This window comes from Heptranchias perlo, chromosome 13, assembly GCF_035084215.1.
Source record: "Heptranchias perlo isolate sHepPer1 chromosome 13, sHepPer1.hap1, whole genome shotgun sequence".
Classification (NCBI taxonomy): domain Eukaryota; kingdom Metazoa; phylum Chordata; class Chondrichthyes; order Hexanchiformes; family Hexanchidae; genus Heptranchias; species Heptranchias perlo.
In genome coordinates, this window is record NC_090337.1 from 45,578,382 (window position 1) to 45,604,135 (window position 25,754).

Below are 25,754 nucleotides of genomic sequence, written 5' to 3' on the forward strand. Positions count from 1 at the left end.
TTATAGTAAAATGCACAAGTTTGATTTGATGTTCTTCCGGCTGGGTTTCCCCGTTGCTTGTTCATCATGATCCTTAGGAAGCTGATGGGCATCACCTTCTAATTGGCGAGTGCTATGGAGACTGTGCAGACTCCCATAGCTTTCCGAGTCACGTGTTTTTCCTGTGGGGGGGAGGGGGAAAAAATCCCACGTTATTTCCATTTGCGACTTCCCACCACTTACTTTATTTGTTCGAAAAATGAAGCGAACCTGTCACGTCCTTTATTTTTGGGTAATTGTTTTCTGGGACGACCTCAGTGTATTTCATTGCAACTGTGGGTCGCCGATCCTGATATGTGTTGCATTTGGCATCTATCCAAAAAGAAAACACATAGCACTTTAAACAAGAAAATATGATTTATCCAAATATTTGGAAACTGTAATAACTTTTTCTTAGTTGTCTGTGAGAAGTCTGGAGATGGAACAAGCAACTGGAATATCTCCTGGATGCTCCTGGAAAAGATTTTGGTAATAGCTTGGAAGGGCACCAAAACTTATTATTCCAATAAAAGAACATAACGTTTTTCTAAAACTACTTGAGTGCAAGAACGAGTAACAGGAGTGCTGGGAGCTATAATTATTGTTTGTGAAATAGATGAGGGTTTTGCAAAATGGGGCATCTTCCAGCTGGCAATTTTATCAAGTGCTCCCAATAAACAATCAGTTAGATGCAATGTGGAATGCCTCAGCTTACCTAGCCAGTGTCCCAGTCTCTCCATACCCACTTAGTGCTCGGTCAGTTACAGTACATAGTTTACCTGGTTGGGATACAGTTTGGATTTGGTATTAACAGATTGTGCAGTGTAAAGTCACTGGCTTTACAACTTATCCAAAGGAAAGTTTAAAAATAATCGCAAGCAGTCCATTGAACAGTATGGGAGCCTGGAAAACTTTTTACTTCTTGAATTTTTGTGCTGATCAATGTGAAAGATGTTATTGAAGGGCATAGAATACATTACAATTGAAGCAGCTAACTTGCTCACAGCGAGGTCCCACAAACATCAATGAAATAAATGACCAGATCGTCTGTTTTAGTGATGTTGGTTAAGGGATAAATATTGTCCATAACACTGGGAGAACTCACCTGCTCTTCTTCGAATACTGCCTTGCGACTTTTTTATGTCTGCCTGAGAGGGCAGACAAAGCCTCGATTTGCTGTCTCATCTGAAAGACAGCACTTCCAATAGTGCAGAAACTCACTCATCCAGTACTGCACGGTGCAGAAACTCACTCATCCAGTACTGCACGGTGCAGAAACTCACTCATCCAGTACTGCACGGTGCAGAAACTCACTCATCCAGTACTGCACGGTGCAGAAACTCACTCATCCAGTACTGCACGGTGCAGAAACTCACTCATCCAGTACTGCACGGTGCAGAAACTCACTCATCCAGTACTGCACGGTGCAGAAACTCACTGATCCAGTACTGCACGGTGCAGAAACTCACTGATCCAGTACTGCACGGTGCAGAAACTCACTGATCCAGTACTGCACGGTGCAGAAACTCACTCATCCAGTACTGCACGGTGCAGAAACTCACTCATCCAGTACTGCACGGTGCAGAAACTCACTCATCCAGTACTGCACGGTGCAGAAACTCACTCATCCAGTACTGCACGGTGCAGAAACTCACTCATCCAGTACTGCACGGTGCAGAAACTCACTCATCCAGTACTGCACGGTGCAGAAACTCACTCATCCAGTACTGCACGGTGCAGAAACCCACTCATCCAGTACTGCACGGTGCAGAAACCCTGGAGTGGGCCTGAACCCATGACCATCTGACTCTGAGTGCTACCAATGAGCCAAGGAACTTAAAATATGAACATATTTTTGGTAGGGTCTTGTATTGCCACCTATGCAGCTTGGGAGCTCGCCACTGGAAGTGTGTGGGAGGGGTGGTGGTGCGGGGTGGGTAGATACTGCAGGATTAAAGGAACGGGTAGCATTTCGGAATAAAAACAGGATGCAGCCTCCACTGAAGAATTGTCAATTAAGCAATGTAGCTATCTTGTATCCGTTTACTTGCCTTTTGTGTACTTTCCATTTATTTTACACGTCACCTAGCAATGCTGGATACCTGTTGCGTTCAAGCATAAGTAAACTCTGGGGCTATTGAAACGATAATGATGGAAAGTGTGATGTCACTCCATCATTACAGTCTCATTTTAAATAGTCCTGCCCGTATTTGCGTGGGAGCTGCTGGTGTCTGTCAGAAATTATGCTAGAAGATTAGAATGGCTAAACAAATGAGCAAGGAACCTATATTTCTGGTCCCCAACCAATTTTCACTCCATACCCAGTACTACCAGAAATCATGCACAAAAGAGAGGGGCGAAAAAACAGATGTATATTTTTAGTATCGTATTTTGTTTTATGGTACTGGTCTAACAGGTTAGGAAATTGACAATTAATTTTAAAAATCTTGTATCTGTATGCACTTCCTGTTAACAAAACCTTACTACTTGTCACACTTGTGTGTCAGTTTTTCCCATTATAAATTCCTATGTCATATTTATTATGGAAACTGCCTATGTCAATTTATCACACTGTAATTATACCCTCCTGTCAGTGTTGGCACTCAACAGGCTCAATTTTGTGTCTCTTAGCTCCTTGTTCTATACTGCAGATAAACTGCTACACTCCAATACTACATCTTTGCTTCCCAACTTGCTATAGCTTTTGCTATTTAACTATATATCATACTATAAATCATACCATTATATAAAAAAAACCAAGGACAGAATGTATGACCTTAAAATGGGGACTGAATTACAATCGCGCATCCTGGTCTAATTATCTCTCGCCATCTAACCCCATTTTACCTGATGACTACACTTGGTCTTGACTCCCTATTTGCAACACCACAGGTCTTTTTGACTGAGACATATACTTATGGTCATAAATCTGATCATGGACATAAATACATAACCATATCCAGAACTGACTTTTCTAATTACCACCAAATCTTTTGTCAATGCAATTTTTTTTTCTGGAGAAGTGAAGCCTTGCAACCGCATGTGCTTCAGAACATTTAACTTGCATTTTATCATTTGTGACTTCTGATTTAAACTGTACCTTTTTGATTGGCATCTTCTGCCTTTGATTCAGGCAGGGACTGCACAGATTCTCGGCCAGAATCTGACTCCCTTAGTGGCCTGCCCATGATTTCATTTTCTGATACAACCAGATTTCTAACGAGGAAATAAGTGCACATCTTCCCTTTCCCTTTAACTTCAATCTCACCTCTTGCATGCATTTCAAAATTTTTATCCTTAAGTGCCCTGAAATAGAAAACAATGAAATTAAATCTCAATTGATCATTGGAGCAAGAAAGAAATAAACACATCCTCTACTTGTGGCTTCAATGGCAATTTGCTTTGGGGTAGAAGTTTTTCAGCTGACTACTGTTTTGAATTTTAGTAATCTGTTAAATTTCTTTTAGTAAAGCGCATGTATAGCATTGAGGTTATGTTATAAAGTCATTAAACTGAATCTTTTACCGGAAAGCACTGGGACTGAGATGGATTTTGTTTGGTACGCCATGGCTTTCCATTCTTGAAGCTGTGTTGACTGTATCTCCAAAAAGGCAATATCGAGGCATCTTTTCACCAACCACACCAGCCAGGACTGGGCCAGTGGTTACCCCAACTCTTATCTTTATAAAAGAGATATAGAGGCTATTTTACTCATAACTAATATAATAATTAAAAACATAGATATTATAAACACTGATCTGTGATTTAATACATTGCATTATCCAATTTGTATCAATCAATAACATTTATCTTTTAATACTCTTAATAATGTACCTGGATCGGTTTTCCAGTTACAGGATTTGTTACACCTTTAGCTGCCATGATCATTCCCAAGCTAAAATTTGCTACCCTCTCGGCATGTGAAGATAATGGTACAGGGACTCCTCCGACCACCATGTAGGCATCTCCTATTGTCTCCACCTTTACAATTTGGAGTAAAGATATATCATAAAAATATCACATTGTCAGGGGACTTGGCATTGTATTAGTGAGACTATATTTTCACTGTCTTATCAGTGTTAATTAGTTACAACTGTTTTTCTGTGACAACATGCATGTCAATGAAATCTTACCTTCTTACTATACAGCGTTAAACTTGTAGTTAAATAACAACTATAATACAATCTATTACTGCCTTCCTGCACACCCACTGAATGAAGAAAATAGATACCTTATAGACATCATGGACTGTGGTTAGCCTGTCAAACTTCAGGTACATGGTATTGAGCATGACCACTATTTGAATTGGTTCACACTGAGCACAGATACTAGTAAATGTCACAACATCACTGAAAAGTATAGTGCACTCCTTAAATTCACCTAGAGCAGAAAACTTGATTTCAGTAATGATTTAACTAACTTGTGAAAATCATTGTTAATACTATTGATCTATTGAAACTTGACAGGTCTTTTTATTAGAATTAAGAAAAATAAATAAATTTAAAATTGTCATTAAGAAAATGGGAAAAAAGGTTAGGAACAGTTTCTTTAAGCATGGAATTATTGATTCATGAAATGATTTGCCATAGGGAATAGTTGAGGCAGAGAACATTGTGAGGGTGATTTTCTTATATACAGTGCAGATAGAGGGGGCAATGAGCAGAGAGATCACACCACCTGCCCAATGTCACCAGTGACAGGCCCAAACCATTTTCAGGGTCAGGCCTTATTTTAATTTGCCTAGAGAGCTGCCAGCACTCTATGGAGGTAATTTTAACTTTCATCACCGGGCAAGAAACAGGTGATAACGAATTGGTAGTACATTTTATACCTCACCAGATTTCACATACTCCACCCAGTGGAACACCAAAATAGTGCTGGAGTCGTATAAATGGCACAGGACCTCGATTTTAAATATTTTATTCAGGCAGGAGCGCTGGCTGCCCATTGAGGCCCGTTTGCAAATCAAGTCAGGCAGGCCTCGGGCAGCTAGTGATCACTAGGTTCTAAAAAAAATTCATCTTTTTCAACAGGAAGATGAAAATTTCTTTCTTGTGTCTTTTAGGGGAAGAATAGATAAACATTTGAAGCAGACAAAGAAAATACACAGCTATGGGGAGAGTCCAAATCTTTGGTATTAGTTTTGGGAAAATATAAATGAGAAACTACAAATGCTGGACATCTGAAATGAAAACAGAAAATGCTGGAATTACACATAGGTCAGTCAGCATTTGTAAATAGAAAAGACAGGATATGTATGAGGCAAGCTCTTGTTCCTGGTGAGTCAGGGCAGTTGCCTCCACAGTTGCTCATAGGGTGACTTCCCAATCCTGATCAGACAATTAAGGAGGAGAGATTCTGTGTGGACAGACACTTTCTCCCAGCCAAGGAGGGTGGGGATGTCAATGGTACATTAACATGAGGCTTAAATTGGTAGAATAACACCCCTTATAGATGGATTGCTACATGGAATGAGGAGATAGAAACACCAGATAAGAAAATGAAATAATTTGGAAAAGGAATGTATTGCAGGAATCGGGGTATTGTTAACAACAATTGACCTTTATTGAGGAACATATTAAGTGCTATTTCTGATGATTCATTTTGCATTCACCTACCACCTTTGGTATTGTTGTGAAGTGGTTTTTGCTCCACCCTTCTAAAGATGGTACTGATACTGTAAATACAGTAGTGATGTCAGATTGCGTTGAACTGCAGACCCAGACGTGGAAGCCCCAGCATTTGGTTTTATGGGACCCACACACAGATCGTGCACCACAGTGTAAATGAAGTGTTCTGTAGTTTAAGTTCAGAAGTGTAGGGTAAAGGGAGAGCACAGCCTGAACTTTGCCAACAAGGCAGGAAAAATTTTAAATTGAAGGAACAGGTTTGTAGAATTGGCAATCACTCCTAAGGACAATACAAAAGTTCTTTTTAATTGCTCGTAAAATTTATTAACTGCCCTGTGCACATATGTTGTGATGCCATCACACGCATGTCACGATGTAATAACGTCAACAGTCTTCATAGATATTTGAATCCAGGAAGTAAGATGGGGTTTGGAGGAGTCGGTATCGATCAGCTTTTCAAACCTGAAGTGAACTCTGGAGCGATTTGCTCCCAGTTTCTTGAAGTGTGAAAGCGCCATTAAAGGAAAACAATACTATAGATTACATGTAGCTGAATTTCAGTGGTGGACTATTGATTGTACTGGGCAGTAAATGCTCATGTAATTGTGTTATTCCTTGCAAAGAATGTTGTATGAGGAACATGCTGCAACATTTATCAACTCCCCATTATCTCAGGTATCCTCCTATTTCATTTCCGAGATTCAACTCTTGACAATGAACCAATCAATCAAACAGTCAATCAAACAGTGTTCATATATTAATACTAATATAAACTGCTTTAAATCCATTCACCTGCCTCAACTTTTTTGCCTTCTTTAAGCTGGTTAGCCACATGCTTTGGTAGCATTGCATAGAGCAATGCTTCTGTTTTCTTCCTTTCTTCCTCTAAATGCTTAGAGAGAATTCTCAGTTCTTCTTTCTTTCTTTCAAGCTGATTGGATAATTCCATCTCAGCAAGCCTCTGCTGATTCAGAAGAATAAGGTCCCGAGTCACATCATGAGAGGCGATATCTGAAATGTGCATGTCCCTTTCTTCAAGCTCATGCAAACTACGCAACAGAGGAGAGCATAGGTACAACATGCATTGTAAATATTCCATCCACACCATTTGACCTGAAGGAAGATGATGAAAATCAGTTTGAGAAGCACTTATTAAATCCACTTGCAACGGGAATACGTCGGTAACTGTCACAACATTCCTTACTATCACTGGACTTGAGTACATTTCTACCAAATACATCAGTCTATTAACTTCCACTACATCTGACCCCCTTGGAAATTGCTGAGATTTTCCTCTTCATTGTTATTGTGTAGTAAATGTGGCAGGAATTATGTCCACCTGACGGTCATACTGCTGACCACAGAAAATTTTCTGGAGTCAGCCTAATTTATATATTTTTGGCAGCTCCCAACAGAGTATCAACCTGCAGAAAGGAGACCACCTGGGGCCAGAATGGAAAATCCTCACTGCTGCAGGACTCTGACATCTTCACAGCTTAACAGGCTAAAAAAAAATCTGGCCCCTGCTCGATCCAGTGTAACATGCCAGTAGGGCAGCGTGAATCATTTGCCCGGTGATCGATTCCACTCCCGAGAGTGGACCTTTGAATTTTACCAGCATCAGCTTTTCTATGATGGTAATGACAGAAAATGTGGCTTTTGATGTCATGCTGTCATTACCGCTTTATTTGGTTATGCCCACCCCTTACTAGGCAGAGCGTCCAGTGGAAGTGAGATTGGAAGATCGCAACATGGCCAGAAATAGGCACTCAGTGGGATACATCCGTGTCCAATTTCCTGCCTCTGTCTGAGTTACTTTTCTAGTATGACTTGAGAGGAAAATCTTCCCAAATCTCCAATGAGAATCCAATGGAAATCTGCCTCAAATTAAAACTTATTTGAATTCTGTATAAAATATTGAATGAAGATTATAAATAGATATGGTGCATACAAGTCTAAAAAGGGAATGATCATTAATATTAATTTACACTTAAATAACAATGGTGGTTATTGTGAAAGCTTTATTACACACATGTTTCAGATTTGCAATGTACTTGAACTGGTCATTAGTTTTTCTGTCCTGATTTGTTAATAATGCAAAGATTCTTTATAAAATAGTAAAACTGATTAAAATATTGAGTTTGAAGCAAAGCATTCTAAGCCTAAGGATGTGAACTTTACTACTTTGGTTGTGCCATAAAGTACTTCCCATGATACCATCTTAGAATCTTCTGATTTGTTCATGCATATTCACAACTTGCATTTATATTGCACCTTTAACATAAAGAGATGTCCAAAGCCCCTTCACAAATAGATGTAAGGAAAACAGATGTCAAGCTGGGAAGGGCAAAATAGGAGAGGTGATCGAAATCTTGGTCAAAGAGATGGGTGTTGAAGAAGCTTTGAAAGGTGGAAAGAGAGATTGAGAGGTTGAGGCAGGACGTTCCAAAGACTAGAACCCAAGTAATTGAAGGATCTGCCCTCATAGGTGGGGCAAAGGAAGGGGAGGATGCATAGAAGGGTTAGTCAGAGGAACATATAGTGTTCAGGAGGGGATATAAGGTTGAAGGGGATTGTAGAGATATGGTGGTGGAAGACCATGGAGGGATTTATAGACAAGGATAAGGATTTTAAATTTAACATATCAGGAAGCCAGTGAGGACAGGGGAGATGGACAGGTGGGACTAGGTGCAGGACAGGATACGTGCAGCAGAGTTTTGGATGAGTTGTATAGGGAACCAACAAGGAAAGCACTGCAATAATTGAGTCTGGAGTTACAAAGGCATATATAAGGGTTTCAGGTTTCAGTGGTGGAAGGGCTGAGGTAAGGGTGAAGGCAGGCATTGTTGTAGAGGTGGGTGTAAATGGTCTTGATGATGGATAGGATGTGAGGTTTAAAGCTTGACTCGAGGTCCAACAGGATGCAAAAATTATGGATGGTCTGGGTCAGCCTGAGACTAAGGCTGGGAGAGGAGTTTGTGGCAGAGACTGAAAACTATGGCTTTGGTCTTCTTGATGTTGAGCTGGAGGAAGATGTAACTCATCCAAGTCTTGATGTCAGACAAGCAGTCTGACAGCATGGAGGCAACAAAACATCGAGAGAGGATAAATAGAGTTGGTTATTATCTGCATAAAAGAAGATCTGGTTTTATTTTTCCTTTTTAGATTTATAATATATAATGGGCCGGAACTTGCTGCAATCGGCGTGGCAAGGTTCTCCGCACCTCCTGCAGATAAAAAGTACGAATGTACTTACTGCGTGGTCCATGACGTAAATTTGCTGGATTCTGAGATTTTCCTCAGTGGTGCGTTCCCATTTCAGTGCAGGCCATGTGCGTGTGGAAACACTGTGGGACTGCAAGCCCCGCCCACAAGCAGGCAAGTTAAACTCATAAATTTAAAGTGACATTCCCTATGTTAGTCTAAATAAAAATTTAACTTACCTTATAAAAATGCAAGGAAATGATTTAATTTTTTTAAACATATAGAAGTTAAAAGTTAAAAATATTATATTTTTATTTTTTAATCTTTTTAATGATCAAAAAAATTAAAATAAGGATAATTAGACAGTCCACATTTTTAAAAGTTAACTTTTTGTTGTTTTGCAGTCATTATAAGTCTCCGCGCTTTTAAAAAGTAATGTAGGCCTGGTATTTTCAAGCGTACCTTCTCGTGGTGTAAGTATCTTTGTTCCAGCTGGGCAGAAGGGTAAGTTTACGATTGCTTGGTGATTGTGTTTGATTATATTGATTGTGGTGTAGTTAGCCCTTTAATTTCGGACTGTCAAACCGCCGTTGAACCAATCAGAGCACATTCGCAATTTCCATGTTTTAATGCGCATGCATGCATTCACGAACCTACTTGGATGGATTCGACGGCAGTTGGGATGGACGCCATTACGGAGCAACGTCCAAGGTATGTAAGTTCTGGGCCAAAGTATTTGCTATTTCTGGGGAGTTTTTTGTTTCGTATTTTTGATTAAAAAGTTAGTGAGCCAAAGACAAGCTTTTTAAAAAAAAATAAATGCAATTGCACAGAACTATGGTAAACATCCTTTCCATTTGTACTTCCTATTTGGTTGGTTTTTGAAATGTTTTGTTGAGACATATTAGGGTACTGACTCAGAAGGAATATGGAACTCACTGTGCAGGACCCCTGAATTTATGCACTTGCACAGCTGATGTTCAATCATCCCTAGATTTATGACTAACTCTTTGAATGCCAATTCAATTCGTTCTTATTTTTGGGGCTCAGTAGCTCCTTGAAAGCAGTACACTGATCAGGTCATTAGCATTATTTAAACAAAATAAAAATATCAAACAAGAACCATAGTTTTAATTATTTATAACTTTTTTATAAAAATAGATTCTGTTGGTGATTTGTTTGGAACTCCATTGGATGGAGTAATGCTTATAAAGAAAGGCTGCCTGCAGTCAGCACTGCCATTCGATTTATGGACAGCAAAATGTGAAGGGCTCTATTTTAAATACATGTGAAAGCTGATCCCGTCACATTGTTGAGGGGTAGAATGTAGATAAGGAAGAGGATAGGTCCAAGGATAGGTGACAGTGTGAGGAAGAGAAGCCATTGATGGAGAAGCGTTTGGATGGGTAGAAATGGAATTGTGTAAGAGTGGTCCCATGGAGCTGGACAATGGAAGAAATAATGTTCTTATAAGCTGTGATTTGCAAATTCAGTTCTTTTTCCATTATTTGTACACTGCAAGCTATATTTCACCTTCATTTTAGAAGTTGTTTCATTTTATAACACACCTCTTAGTTCCAGCATTGGTCGATGCTTCCATGATTCTGGCATCATTTCCCGTTTTGTTCTAAACACAAACTGGCTATTGATGAATTTCCGCACACTTGATATTTTGAATGTTACTTCCGGGTGAACAATGGTGAAGTATTCGTCAAGTCGGATGTCCATTGTCTGAAGACCTGGGACTATCTTCTGTATATTTATCCCTGCTTGTTTTACCCTGAGCTTAAAAGGCCAAGACCAAGTGTTGAGCATAAACATTTCAATAATCAACATTTTCACAATAAATAAAGTGAATCATCAGCTTGCAATGCACAATATTGGGAGATAAGTTATCTTCTTTTGTTCAATTATATGGAGTTGATAATTGTTACCTTTTGGAAAGCCTTTCATCAGTTTTCAAACCAGATACAATATTAATTTCTAATTAAGGCCACATTTACACTGCACATTTTGTCTTGATACAAAGTGGTTTCTGATTCATTCCAGTGTCAGACCATGTCCTGACTTCAGATTTAAACTGTTTTTATACTATTATGAAATGAGACTGCCTTGCCCCAATGCTACAGTTGCGGTGTAAATGCATCCTCAATTAAAATTTCTAATCCCGATTTAAGGACTTAACTGTAGATAACACTTCTGGCAAAATGGATTGGCAATAAATAAACTAATTAATCTAACTACAAAACAAGTGATTTTTTGTGGTACTCTATTTGCTATTTCAATATATGCAAATATAACTTTACAATTCAAAATGATTAAAAGTATCCAATTTGGAAAGCATGCAAAACCAGTTGTGCGTGATAATACAACACTGATGAAGCAGGTGAATTAAATAAATTTCAGTTTATAGGTTAAGAAAGTTCCTAATATTGATTCCATTTTTTTGTGAGAAGGCTGGATATGACAAGACTTTTGAACTTACAAAGGACTAATAGCTGCATTAAAAAGAAAAATGAGTAAAAATATACTTCTGTACTCCCCTAATGGCTCAGTGGGTTGTATCAGAAAGTAATAGATCATTACAGACTAGGAACGTCCCAATATCATCCCTGTTCTGTGCTGAGTTAGCCAATTAGTGTATCAATAACATTTTTTAAAAGAATAAATAGATTGAAGACGCACCTCTTGGTTGAAGACAATATGAAAAGGAAAAGAATTACAAAATGTTTTTATATCTATCCATAGTCTGTCAGGGTAGGCTGGTTCAAACCCTCTTAACAGTTTGCCTAGGAAGGAAACACTAAATATTATGCGATTCTATACTTTTATATTCATGTGATTGACATAAAATAGGATATGCAGACATTTGAATTTACAAATGCAGGGTTACAAAATTATCCAATTGTTTAGGCACTAAATAAAAATTGTTAATGCATCTTATGTGCTCATACTTTGCAACAAAGTTTTTAGACACATGGAAAACAAAGTGCTGCAAAACTAATGGCTTTGAGTCCTTTTGTAATTCTAAATCATCTGTATTGATTTTGGAAGTGGTCCAAAGGTTACCTTTTCCCAATTTGACAATCCCACGAACTGTTTCCCAGTGGTTTTTCCTGCCAGGGGATCCAGAGACACAACAAGTTCTGTTTCTAATCCTGTTCATTGCTATCTCCAAATCCTGAAACACAGGATTTTATTGTATGTGCATTTAAATTGTTTTTAATTTTGTTTTGGTCTACTTACCTATATGCTACATTAAGTTCAAAAATTAACCAATCTGTACTTACAAAGCTGTCAACAACAATTTGCATTTATATAACATGTTTAATGTTAAAAAAGATCCCAATGTGTTTCACAGAGGCATAAGGAAAAAATGGATGCTGAGTCACAGAAGGATATATTATGTGGGGACCAAAAGCTTGGTCAAATAGGTGGATTTTAAGGAAGGTTTTAAAGTAGAAAAAGGAAATGGAGAGGCGGGAGGTTTAGGGAGGGAATTCCAGGACTTAGGGCCTGGGCAGTTGAAGGCATGGCTGCCACTGGTGGGGTGAAGGAAGGGCAGATGCAAAAGATACAGGAGTTACAGGAATGGAAAGTTCAGCGATGGCGTTATAGGGCTGGAGGAAGTTATAGAAATGGGGAGGGTGAGGTCATAGAGGGATTTAAGCACAAGGATGAGAATTTAAAATGTGAGGCATTGCAAATTTGGAGCTAACGTAGGTTGGCAAGGACAGAGAATTGGTGAACAGGCTTTGGATGTGGGGTAGGATACAGGAAGCAGAGATTGGGATGAGTTGAACTTTATAAGAGGTCGGAAGATGGACGATTGACCAGGAAAGCATTGAAATAATTAAGTCTTGAGGTAACAAAGATATGGATGAGTGTTTCAGCAATAGAAGTACGAACAAAGGCAGGCAATCTTACTGAGGTGCAAGTAGGCATTCTTTGTATTAGAGACTCCGCTCAAGAGTCGAATAGAATGATGACTTTGCAAACAGTCTGGTTCAGCCTAAGGCAATGGATGGGGAGGGGGCTGGAGTTGGTGGCAAAGGTACAGAGTTGAAGACCGTGGCTTTAGCCTTTCCAATGTTTAACTGGAGGAAATTGTGGCTCATTCAAGACTGGATGTCGGTCAAGCAATCTAACAGCACAGCAATGGAGGGGTCAGGGGAGGTGGTGGAGAGGTAGAGCTTGATATACGTGGAAGGTGGCCCCATGTCTGTGGATGATGTCGCTAATGGGCATCATATAGATGTGGAAGTGGAGGGGGCTCAGGGATCATTGGGGAACTCAGTGGTTCTTTTGACAATTGCTATAGTATTAAGAAAATCTGAACTTTGCAACATACCAGTTTATTTAACTGTTTTTCACTTTGTTTGCGTGCATCAGCCAGGTACTGCGGCTTTGCAGACAATTTGCTGCGTCGTTTATGTGAATATGCTGGTTTCTGAGTTACCAGAAAAACTACATGCTCCTTTTTACCAGTTCGTTCCTCCTCTTCCATGTGGCTCACAATCTCCATTGTAATTTCAATGTTAAAAAAGTCCATAGCTACTGCTCCAATTATGCCTATTAAAGAAAAATAGATTCATATTTAATGTTATGGAGGTTACATGTTTTCACTATCATTAAAACTGACAATTTCATAACAAAAAACACAATTCCATCTTAAATGGAAGAAAATAAAACTCAGCATGGGGTTGCTTAGTATACAAGACCCAATGAAAGTAATGCAAGTATTTTCATCATATATTACGTAACCTGGGTTCAAGTATACTTACAGTATTAAATAATGCACATGTATTTCCTTTGCAGTCAATAAAAGTATACATTGTAATCTGAGCATAGCAACATTTTAGTCATTATTCGTACACCACTTTGGCAGCAAACAGTGATGCGCTTAAGTCTAAAATTTCACTGTTTTATGTTTTTGATATTTTCTTTTATTCGTTCATGGGATGTGGGTGTCACTGGCAAGGCCAGCATTTATTGCCCATCCCTAATTGCCCTTGAGAAGGTGGTGGTGAGTTGCCTTCTTCAACCGCTGCAGTCCGTGTGGTGAAGGTTCTCCCACAGTGCTGTATGGTAGGGAGTTCCAGGATTTTGACCCAGCGACGACGAAGGAACGGCGATATATTTCCAAGTCGGGATGGTGTGTGACTTGGAGGGGAATGTGCAGGTGATGTTGTTCCCATGTACCTGCTGCCCTTGTCCTTCCAGGTGGTAGAGGTCGCGGGTTTGGGAGATGCTGTCGAAGAAGCCTTGGCGAGTTGCTGCAGTGCATCCTGTAGATGGTACACACTGCAGCCATGGTGCGCCGGTGGTGAAGGGAGTGAATGTTTAGGGTGGTGGATGGGGTGCCAATCAAGCGAGCTGCTTTGTCCTGGATGATGTCGAGCTTCTTGAGTGTTGTTGGAGCTGCACTCATCCAGGCAAGTGGAGAGTATTCCATCACACTCCTGACTTGTGCCTTGTAGATGGTGGAAAGGCTTTGGGGAGACAGGAGGTGAGTCACTCGCTGCAGAATACCCAGCCTCTGACCTGCTTTTGTAGCCACAGTATTTATGTGGCTGGTCCAGTTAAGTTTCTGGTCAATGGTGACCCCCAGGTTGTTGATGGTGGGGAATTCGGCGATGGTAATGCCGTTGAATGGCAAGGGGAGTTGGTTAGACTCTCTCTTGTTGGAGATGGTCATTGCCTGGCACTTATCTGGCGCGAATGTTACTTGCCACTTATCAGCCCAAGCCTGGATGTTGTCCAGGTCTTGCTGCATGCGGGCTCGGACTGCTTCATTATCTGAGGGGTTGCAAATGGAACTGAACACTGTGCAATCATCAGCGAACATCCCCATTTCTGACCTTATGATGGAGGGAAGGTCATTGATGAAGCAGCTGAAGATGGTTGGGCCTCGGACACTGCCCTGAGAAACTCCTGCAGCAATGTCCTGGGACTGAAATGATTGACCTCCAACAACCACTGTCATCTTCCTTTGTGCTAGGTATGACTCCAGCCACTGGAGAGTTTTCCCCCTGATTCCCATTGACTTCAATTTTACTAGGGCTCCTTGGTGCCACACTCGGTCAAATGCTGCCTTGATGTCAAGGCCAGTCACTCTCACCTCACCTCTGGAATTCAGCTCTTTTGTCCATGTTTGGACCAAGGCTGCAATGAGGTCTGGAGCCGAGTGGTCCTGGTGGAACCCAAACTGTGCATCGGTGAGCAAGTTATTAGTGAGTAAGTGCCACTTGATAGCACTGTCAACGACACCTTCCATCACTTTGCTGATGATTGAGAGTAGACTGATGGGGCGGTAATTGGCCGGATTGGATTTGTCCTGCTTTTTGTGGACAGGACATACCTGGGCAATTTTCCACGTTGTCGGGTAGATGCCAGTGTTGTAGCTGTACTGGAACAGCTTGGCTAGAGGCGCAGCTAGTTCTGGAGCAATGAAACATCGGCCCGATGTTTACAGGGAGGAGGGGAAGGCATGTGGGGAGGCTGAAAACAGCCGAAGAACCCGACAAGGCCGGGGACATGGAGATCCTGCTGAATTTAATGGCAGGACCTCCTTATCTTTCGTTTGGCCAGCAGCTGGCCAAATTGACAGCCTGGCTTGCTGCCGGGCAGGAAAACCAGCAGCAGGATCCCTGGCAATCGGATGAGGGTGGGGGAGTTTGGCGTTCAGGGGTTGCGGGATTGTGGGGAGGTCCATCGGGGAAGGCAATCACGGCAGCGGGGTGAGAAATCCATGATCGGCAGAGCAGACGCTGAAGGCTTCCTTGAGGGGCTGGGGGAAGCACTCCTGTTCCTCTTGAGCCACAAGGAGTGCTGTAAAAGGCACTTACCTTGTGGAGCCAGCAGCTCCCACCTGCCTTTCGCTGCGGGGTTTCCCAACCCCAGGGAAACCTGTGCGACAACTGTAAAATTTATCTGGGCACTGTGGGAGCCCAATTTAAATATGTTAATGAAGTTTCCCGCCTCTCCATGGTGGGACACTCGGACACCTTGAAACCACCCACCGTAAAAACAGCAACGGGCGCATATATTGAGACCATTTCCTTCACAGTGGAGTACTGAATAAATTGTTATTGGATAAATGTTTTCATTTCTTTTTCATAAACGTTTAATTTAATTAAATCAATCCAATTACAAACTGACAAGTTTTTATGCCAGTTCACCCACAATTTCCTTCTCATTTTCCACCAGGTAGGAGTGGGAAAGGGGTGTTTTACTCCTGTCACTCTGAGTCCTAATGATAGACAGTATTATTATGGTACAGAGTTTGTGCTAACCAACACATTGTGATGTCTAACCTCCCTTTTTCCCTCATGCACAGAAGTTATCATACAACAATCCATACTGTCTGCTTCTAAAGGTACAAACATGAAGGATAATATGATCTTTAAGGTCAGTATAATTCACTACATCTTGAAAATGAGTTAGCATCCAGAGTAATAATGAAGGAACTGATGTAAATAAAAGGAGATTTTCACTGTTTCCCTAAGCATTGTCTTTTGCTGATGGAGCCTGACTCTATTGAACAGTGGGCTCTCAAAGCTAAAATCTCTCTCTCCAGCATTCCTGATGAGAATATATTGACTGCATTCTAGATATTAACAACCGATCTGTGTATGACAGTATTTCCTGTGACATCTTCTGTACATATACTAGCATAATCCAGATGAAACTTGCGCATCTTCTAAGTCAAAGATAAATATTTTTGCCTATTGGTATGGTAGGCCAGGACTTTATGGGAAGTGCTAAACTGTACAGCAAAGGGAATGACAAAGCACCTTTGACAAAACATTCCAGCACATTTGTTATGTTGCGTATTATTGGGTTAAGAAGAACTGCATAGACTGAAATTCCGGCAAGAGGGTCATTTTGGATCTGAGATGGAGCAGTCAGGTCTGGTAGCAATACTAATCAGACAGAGAATTTTAAAAAGTATTTTCAGCTATGATGTCCCTCTTGTTGTATCAAAAGTTTGGTTGGCAGTCAAGCACCATAATTAATGACTTCCTGAACTCATTGAGCAGGAAGTTCAAATTTACCGTTTGGTCCCAAATCCGTGCAGAGTCCCACGTTTGTTTTTTCCTTAATTTTCATCGAGTGACTTACCACAAAACTGTGCAATGCGCAGTTGGATTAACGGGCCAGATTTTCCTGGGGACTTGCATTTACGTCATAGACGCCCTTGAATGGATGCAAAAGAAAGAGGAAATTATGGAGTAAGTGACTTGGGCCATTAATTATACCACTCCATATTTTCCTGGCACTTTTGTGATGTTCTGCTGTTACCTCGCCAAAAACAGTTTTCACTCTGCTGCCACTGAGACTGAAAAATAATGGTGCTGGTGGCCTGGCACTTATTGATTTTATAATGCATTAATTGATTGCTTTTAAATGATGCACTAAATGTTTGTGATTGGGACTTGATATTATTAACCAGTTACAGGAGGTATTTTACATCCCCAGGCAGCCCTAACCTATGCCCTCATTAATAATTTGACATCTTGGTTTATCAACGAGAAGGACTTTAACTGTTGAGCAATTGAATGTGTAACTTTTATGGCTTTCTTACATTCAATTTTAAAGCAGATTTGAAGGATCCCAATCCCTTTCTAGTCTCCAAAAGTAACAAATACTTTCGATGGTTTCACAAAATGGCAAAATGCAACTGAGTATGCTTCCAAATGCTGATGACTAGTACCGAGATTAAAACTTTGATCTAATTCTTTGATGAAGTAACTGGTGTAAGTAAACCCTTTAGCTTGTCTGATTGCTTAAGCTGCCTTTAGCATGCCAATTTAATAGGATATAGAGATCGGGATTAAAAAAAAGGATCTGGCAACCGAGCCACTAACTGGGAAAGATCCACTCACCAAACCAATGGCTGAGCAGGATCTGCTGATAAAGAAGTGAGTTTAGTTACAATTTCATGTGTGGAAATGTAGTTTACATCAGAATCTAGGTTGCAATGAGGCGGCAGTAATGTAGCATTGCTGTTGTGTTCAGCAATTCAATTACCACCATAACAAAGAAATCGCACCGTTAGCGGTGGGATCAATGCATTGTGCATTGGCTGCACCGCTTCTGCTTTGCTGCTATGCCCGCTGTGGCATATTCTAATTAGAAATACAAGAAAATATGGAGTAAGTTATCAATGACGAGACCGTTGTACTAGACTTGTAATAAACAAAAATTGATATAAAGGGAGAAAATAGAATATGAAAGTAAACTTGCAAGAAATATAAAAACGGATTGTAAGATATTCTAAAAGTATGTAAAAAGGAAAAGAGTAGCAAAAGTAAATATTGGTCCATTAGAGGCTGAGACAGGAGAAATTATAATGGGGAATCAGGAAATGGCAGATGCACTAAACAAATATTTTGTATCTTCACAGTAGAAGACACAAAAAGCATACCAGAAATCGTGGGGAACCAAGAGGCTAATGAGAGTGTGGAATTTAAAGTAGTTAATATCAGTGGAGAAAAAGTACTTGAGAAACTAATGGGACTAAAAGCCGACAAATCCCCTGGATCTGATGGCCTTCATCTGAGGTTTCTAAAAGTGGTGGTTGCAGAGATAGTGGATGCATTGGTTATGATCTTCCAAAATTCCCTAGATTCTAGAAAGGTCCCAGCGGATTGGAAGGTAGCAAATGTTCAAGAAAGGAGGGAGAGAGAAAACAGGGAACGACAGGCCAGTTAGCCTGACATCAGTCGTTGGGAAAATGCTGGAATCCATTATTAAGGAAGTGGTAACAGGGCACTTAGAAAATCATGATATGATTAGGCAGAGTCAACATGGTTTTATGAAAGGGAAATCGTGTTTGACAAATTTATTAGAGTTTTTTGAGGATTAACTAGCAGGATAGATAAAAGGAACCAGTGGATGTAGTATATTTGGATTTTCAAAAGGCATCGATAAGGTGCCACATAACAGGTTGTTATGCAGGATAAGGGCTCATGGGGTTGGGGGTAACATATTAGCATGGATAGAGGATTGGTTAACCGACAGAAAGCAGAGAGTAGGAATAAATGGGTCATTTTCAGGTTGGTAGCTGTAACTAGTGGGGTGCCGCAAGGATCGGTGCTTGGGCCTCAGTTATTTACAATCTATATTAATGACCTAGATGAAGGGACCGAGTATAATGTATCTAAATTTGCTGACGATACAAAGCTAGGTGGGAAAGTAAGCTGTGAGGAAGACACAAAGAGTCTGCAAAGGGATATAGACAGGTTAAATGAGTGGGCAAGAAGGTGGCAGATGGAGTATAATGTGGAGAAATGTGAAGTTATTCACTTTGGTAGGGAGAAGAGAAAAGCAGAATATTTTTCAAATGGTGAGAAACTAGTAAATGTTGACGTTCAGAGAGACTTGGTTGTCCTCATACAAGAAACACAAAGGGCTCAATTTTCAGACCCCCGAGCCGGCGGGTTCGTGGCGGGGGGGCTCCGAAAATCGGGGATTCCCGGGGCGGGTCCGGAGCCCGGCTCCAACCCGCCCACTTCCGGGTTCCCCAGTGACGCACTTACATGCACGCGCAGCCCCCACATCCGGGACTCCCGCCGGCAATTAAAGCCGGCGGGATGCCACTTAAGGTAATTATTTTGATAGTTCAGGTCATTAGCAGACCTGATTGACATGATATTTTAGGAGGGGTAGGATTTTGCAAACAACTGGGACTGTTTCCCGTACTGGGGGAAACACTCCCAGTTGAAATGGACGTGTTGCAGCCATCAGCCTGTGGCAGCTGCAAAGGTCCATTTGACAGAGGTTGGGGGGGAAGACCCTCACTCATTGCAGGAGGTCACTCTGTCACTTTGGACAAAGGTTGGCCTCCACCACCCTCCTCCTAACAATAAAATTCACAAACTTGCACACTTACAGACACATGTACCTACCTTGCGGACCCCCTCAAACGTACATCTTCCGGAGGACGAACAGCATCACCAGCCTCTCCGGCCACGCCGTCTACCTCTGACACGTGGAGCTCCACAACACAGTGCTGTGACACATCCACCTGCAGGAGGGAGGCCAACCACAGAGAGAGATGCGGCGCAGAAGGCACTACCCTCGCCACAGGGTCTACAGACCGAGGCTCAGCTTCCTGGACCTCTCTGAGCAGCAGTGCACACGGAGGTTCAGAGTCACTCGACATGTGGTCGTGGACATCTGCAGTCTCCTTCATGCCGAGCTGCTCCCGGCTGGCCCGAGCACCATCTTCTTACCTGTTGCTGTCAAAGTCACCACTGCCCTCAACACCTTCTCCTCCGCATACTTCCAAGGTGCCACCAGGGACATCACCGACGTCTCTCAGTCGTCTCCACAAAAGAGCCCTGAAAATACACCTACACCCATTCTGCAGTGACACAATGGGTGGCATCAGTTGTGGGTCTTAATAGTGATCCTCAGGAAAGGGCATTATTGCACAAACCAGACAAGATTCGCAAAGATGTGACAGTAGTGGTGCCAATATAATATGTAATGTGAGTTGATCAGAAATCAAATATAAATAAAAACCATGACAAACCCTCAAACACCCTTGTGCATCCCTTTCATGCTCACGACACGTTTGCCTTCCACTTCCTACTGCACATATGTGATGCATGCCCTGTGGCTGCAGCACAGGTAGTGGCAGGTTGAGTGAGGCTGACCGTGAAAGAGATGCATGAGAGGGTGAGTATGAGATAGAGCCATGAGATTGTATGAGGATTGGGTTGAGTACTGGCGAGGTGAGTAAGTGCAGGTAAGATGAGGATGAGCTTTGAGTGGGTGTGAGGAGTGATGTGATAGAGTAGTGTTGGCAGTGCAGAAGGAGATGTGTGGTGGGGGCGGTGATGTGGCAGACGGAGTGTAGGGGAATGAGTAAGTGTACTCACTTTGGCTGACCTACTTAGGTCATTGAAGCACCTCCTGCACTGTATGCAGGTGCGTGATATGTTGGTGGTGCAGGTGACCTCCTCTGCCACCTCGAGCCAGGCCTTCTTGGTGGCAGAGGCAGGCCACTTCCTCCCGCCCGCTGGGGAGAAGATCTCTGTCCTCCCCCTCCTCCTCACCCCATCCAATAAGACCTGGAGTGAGGCATCATTGAACCTAGGAGCAGCCTTCCCCCTGGTCTGCTCCATGCTGTAATTTTGCCTATTTTCTGCAGCATCTGTCCGTGGAAGACTGCCCCTTTAAATAGGGCTCCTCCAGCTGATAGCCTATGATGTGCCTGCGCAGTCTGCCCGCTGCGCAGCTTTCCAACGCGAAACCCGGAAGCAAAGGTAAGTACCTTCAATCAAGCTGCGATTGCATGTGGAGCACCCCGATTTCACTGGGCGCGTTACCCACGCGCCAAGTTGACCCCCCCCCCCCCCCGCTGCCAACCTGCCTAATATCGGGCCCAAAAAGTTAGCAGGCAGGTACAGCTAGCAATTTGGAAGGCAAATGGCATGTTGGCCTTTATTGCAAGGGGTTGGAGTACAAGAGTAAGGAAGTCTTGCAGCAATTGTACAGGGCTTTGGTGAGACCACGCCTGGAGTACTGTGTACAGTTTTGGTCTCCTTAGCTAAGGAAGGACATATTTGCCTTAGAGGTGGTGCAATGAAGGTTCACTAGATTGATTCCTGGGATGAGAGGGTTGTCCTATGAGGAGAGATTGAGCAGAATGGGCCTATACTCTCTCGAGTTTAGAAGAATGAGAGGTGATCTCATTGAAACATATAAGATTCTGAGGGGGCTTGACAGGGTAGAAGCTAAGGGGTTGTTTCCCCTGGCTGGAGAGTCTAGAACTGGGGGACATAGTTGCAGGATAAGGGGTCGGCCATTTAAGACTGAGATGAGGAGGAATTTCTTCACTCAGAGAGTTGTGAATCTTTGGAATTGTCTACCACAGAGGGCTGTGGATGCTGAGTTGTTGAGTATATTTATGGCTGAGATAGATAGATTTTTGGACTCTCGGGGAATCAAGGGATATGGGGATCGGGCGGGAAAGTGGAGTTGAGGTCGAAGATCAGCCATGATCTGACTGAATGGCGGAGCAGGCTCGAGGGGTACTATGGCCTACTCCTGCTCCTATTTCTTATGTTCTTATTTCTTATGTTCTCGATGACGAAATGTATGGTTTATGTCACTGATCTCCCCATTGCAGGAAAATCAGGGCCAAAGTACTTTGTGACATTTATAGTGCTTAAGTGGCTCATTAGCTGCTTGGGAAGTGTTAATTTTTTTTCATCACTGCAAACAAAATCACATTTCAAGAAATGTATAGTGCTGAACGGCGCATTTCCAAAATGTTGTTACTGGTTTGCCACATCCCTCCCTTCCCATAGCCCTGAACTCGCTTCTTTCTCTAATTTCTCTCTTATCTCCCTTCATGCCCTTCTCTGAGACCCACTTCCTGTTCTCTTGATCTTATTCCCACTAAATTGCTAACCACCCAACTTCCCTTCCTGGCCCCCATACCAGCTGATATTATTAACGGTTCTGTCTCCTCTGCTATTGTCCCCCTCCCTTTGTGACTGTGACCTCGGTGCACTATCCCTCCTCATTCTTCTCGACCTGTCTGCAGCCTTTGACATGGTTGACCACACAATCTTCCTCCAACACCTTTCCTCTGTTGTCCAGCTGAGTGGGACTGCCCTCGCCTGGTTCCATTCTTATCCATCCAGTCGTAGCCAAAGAATCTCCCGCAATGGCTTCTCTTCCTGCTCCTGCACCATTATCTCTGGAGTCCCTCAAGGATCTATCCCTGACTATTTATCATCTACATGCTATCCCTCAGTGACATCATCCGAAAACATATCATCAGGTTCCACAAAAACGCTGACAACACCCAGCTCTACCTCACCACCACCTCTCTCAACCTCGCATTTGATTTGTCATGCTGCTTGTCTGCCACCCAGAATCAGATAAGGAGAAACTTCCTCCAATTAAGTATTAGGAAGACCGAAGCCATTGGGACAGAAATCGCTCCCGAAATAACAGAGAGCTCAACAGCTTACCATTACCCCATCACACAGATAGACTTAAAAATACCAGGTCTAAACTAAATTTTAACAGCGCGGTTAGTCTTAATGACTGCCAAACAACTAAAAATTAACTTTTAAAAATGTGGAGTCTCATTACTCCTTATTTTAATTGTTTTAGGTCATTTAAAAAAAAAAAATTTTAATTTAATTTTTAATTAAAAATTGTTTTTTTACTTTTACCTTCTGTCTCTTTTACTTAATTCAATTATTTCTTACCCCCTCTTTTCTTCACTGTCTCTAACTGTTCTAACATTGATTTAAAATGTACCTTTTACTTCCTGGTTTTCACATTCCAAGCCGGCAGAGACAGTGAACGCAGCTTGTCAAAAATGCTAAAATTTGATTGGCCGAGGGAAGAGATCAATCGTCTCGCTTCTCCCAGGGTCCTAGCTTCGCCTGATCTGACGCTGGGCTCTTCACCACTCCCTATTAGAGGAAGTGGCCGATGAAAAGACCGCGATAAATTAGTGGTTTGGTATAAATCTGTGGAGCGGCGAGGAGCGTTGGTTCACTGCTCCGAGCGATTTCTATCCCGTTGTCTTCGGCCCCTGTCACAAACTCCGTTCCTTAGCCACCAATTTCATCCTCCTCTCTAGCCACTGTCTGAGGCTGAACCAGACAGTTCGCAACCTCAGTGTCCTATTTGACCCTGAGCTGAGCTTCTACCCCATATCTTATCCATCACCAGGACCACCTACTTCCACTTCCATAATATCACCTGTCTCCGCCCCTGTCTCAGCCCATCTGCTGCTGAAACCCTCATCCATGCTTTTATTACCTCCAAACTCGACTTTTCCATTACTCTCGTGGCTGGCCTCTCATCTTCCACCCTCCGACAACTGCAGATCATCCAAAGCTCTGCTGCCCATATCCTGACTCGCACCAAGTCCTGTTCACCCCTCACCCCTGTGCTCACTGATCTACATTGGCTCCTGATCCAGCACTGCCTCAAATTTAAAATTCTCATCTTTGTGTTCAAATCCCACCATGGCCTTGCCCCTCCCAATCTCTGTAACCTTCTCCCACCCTACAACCCTCCGTGAAGTCTGCGTTCCTCAAATTATGCCTCTTGTGCAACATCGATTTCCTTCTCCTCTCCATTGGCAGCCATGCCTTCACCACCTAGGCCCTAAGCTCTGGAGTTCCCTCCCTAAATCTCTCCGCCTCTCTACCTCTCTCTCCTCCTTTAAGACGCTCCTTAAAACTTACCTCTTTGACCATACTTTTGGTCACCTGTCCTAATATCTCCTTATGGGGCTTAGTGTCATATTTTGTTTGTTAACACTCCTGCGAAGCAGGATGTTTAACTACGCTAAAGGTTGTATATAAATGAAAGTTATTGTTTTCCCATTCTGCTATTGTCAAAATATTGTAAATGCAGTTTTGTTTCTAACCTGCTGATATATAAATATTAATTTATTTCTTAAAATTGTATTTTTTAAAGACTTGGCTGTGCTGGTGAGCCATTTTGATGTTACTAGTGTATAAAAGTGATTTTTTTTTTTCATATTTTAGGAGCTACATAACTCTGTTAGACCACTGTTTGCTTTGCATGTTAAAGAAGAGTAAAGACTTATTTTGGATTGAATAAAAAGTTGCATGTAATGATAGGAGGTCAAGCATTGTTATTTCTGTATTATTTGTGTAAAGTCTGCCACGGAACACAATTCAAAAAATAATCAAATGCACCAAATTAAAAAAGATATACCCAAATCAGTCAAACAGAATGTTCTTTGAGCCTGGCTCTAATTGTTCTATAATGTCTGCTGTTTGGCACATCTTGTTAATAATCCAAGCAAGGCAACAAGGGACATGAAATAGAGTTCAACAAAAAAGTACACCCTACTTTAGTTATTATTTAGAATCCATGATGGGAGAATTAATATAAAGGAGGGATGAGCGTCAATGGATCAAATGAACTTTTATCATTCTGGACTTTGCTTATATTCTTATGTATTAAGGCTGCATTCTAAAGGAAACTTATTTTTTTTTAAATGTTAGTCTTGGAAAATGTTTGCAATTTAATGAAGGCTCGCTTAGTAATTTTACATTGTGTTTTAAGTACTTCAAACCTTCGAATGTCTGATTTTCTGTCATTTTGTTACTTCAATAAGATCTTTCTAATTGATGCTTCTAAATCCTTTGTCTGAAACATCAAACAGTAATAAGGAGGTTAATTGAATGAAAATGAATTCAAGGTAAGGTCTATGTTCCCATTATTTCACTCTGCATGGAATACTTTTATCAATAAGTTATTTGAGCAATGATTCGAATTCTGTTTTCTCGGAGTAAAATGGATTGGGCAGACAATAAAATGTCATGAAGTTTACCATTATTTTTTCTCTTTCTTTATCTTTTTCTCATTCAGCATTGCATCACCCAACTCTACTACATTCCTGCTCTCTTCAGAGCCCAAAGCGCCACATTCATATTAGAACACTTGGAGCTTAAAATTATGGAGTGATTAACGCATTCATATGCAATTTATTTGTCTGATATTTTAACAGAGGTGTTAACCCATCTATTTTAAACACCTCCATTAAAACAGTAGACAAAAGAATTGCATAGTATGCTCTGTTTGCACAGTGTAATTTCAAGGTCTTGAAGTATTGTTCATATCAGTTTCCCATGTTTTATAAGTAATCTACAACCTCTTACAACAATAAAAATAATTTACAGAATATTAGTCAGCAACTTCCCCAATTTTGATTTGTTACCTTATCATTTTCATCAATTGTTGATTGCAGTCATTCCTTGTAAATGTGCATAAAATTGTTTTGCTTTAATGAGGGAACTTTATAGCATATTTTCCCCATGATCACAATCAAACTACTGAATTGAAATACATGGCAAATGAATGCATTTATCTTTGCACTGT

The 25,754-nt window shown here is 41.5% G+C and overlaps 1 protein-coding gene across 1 annotated transcript in view; it reads right to left on the reverse strand.

Moving 5' to 3' along the window:
- LOC137331132 (guanylate cyclase soluble subunit beta-2-like) overlaps positions 1 to 25,754 on the reverse strand; it is a 91,284-nt gene continuing 65,530 nt past the window's right edge. The window contains exons 7-17 of the mRNA XM_067994736.1: positions 13,204 to 13,424; positions 11,922 to 12,033; positions 11,538 to 11,641; positions 10,421 to 10,637; positions 6,441 to 6,761; positions 4,250 to 4,398; positions 3,853 to 3,999; positions 3,544 to 3,698; positions 3,119 to 3,324; positions 250 to 351; positions 1 to 161 (exon numbers count right to left, since the gene is read on the reverse strand). Coding sequence (XP_067850837.1) covers positions 1 to 161; positions 250 to 351; positions 3,119 to 3,324; positions 3,544 to 3,698; positions 3,853 to 3,999; positions 4,250 to 4,398; positions 6,441 to 6,761; positions 10,421 to 10,637; positions 11,538 to 11,641; positions 11,922 to 12,033; positions 13,204 to 13,424 — 1,895 coding nt within the window. The remainder of the gene's footprint in view (positions 162 to 249; positions 352 to 3,118; positions 3,325 to 3,543; positions 3,699 to 3,852; positions 4,000 to 4,249; positions 4,399 to 6,440; positions 6,762 to 10,420; positions 10,638 to 11,537; positions 11,642 to 11,921; positions 12,034 to 13,203; positions 13,425 to 25,754) is intronic.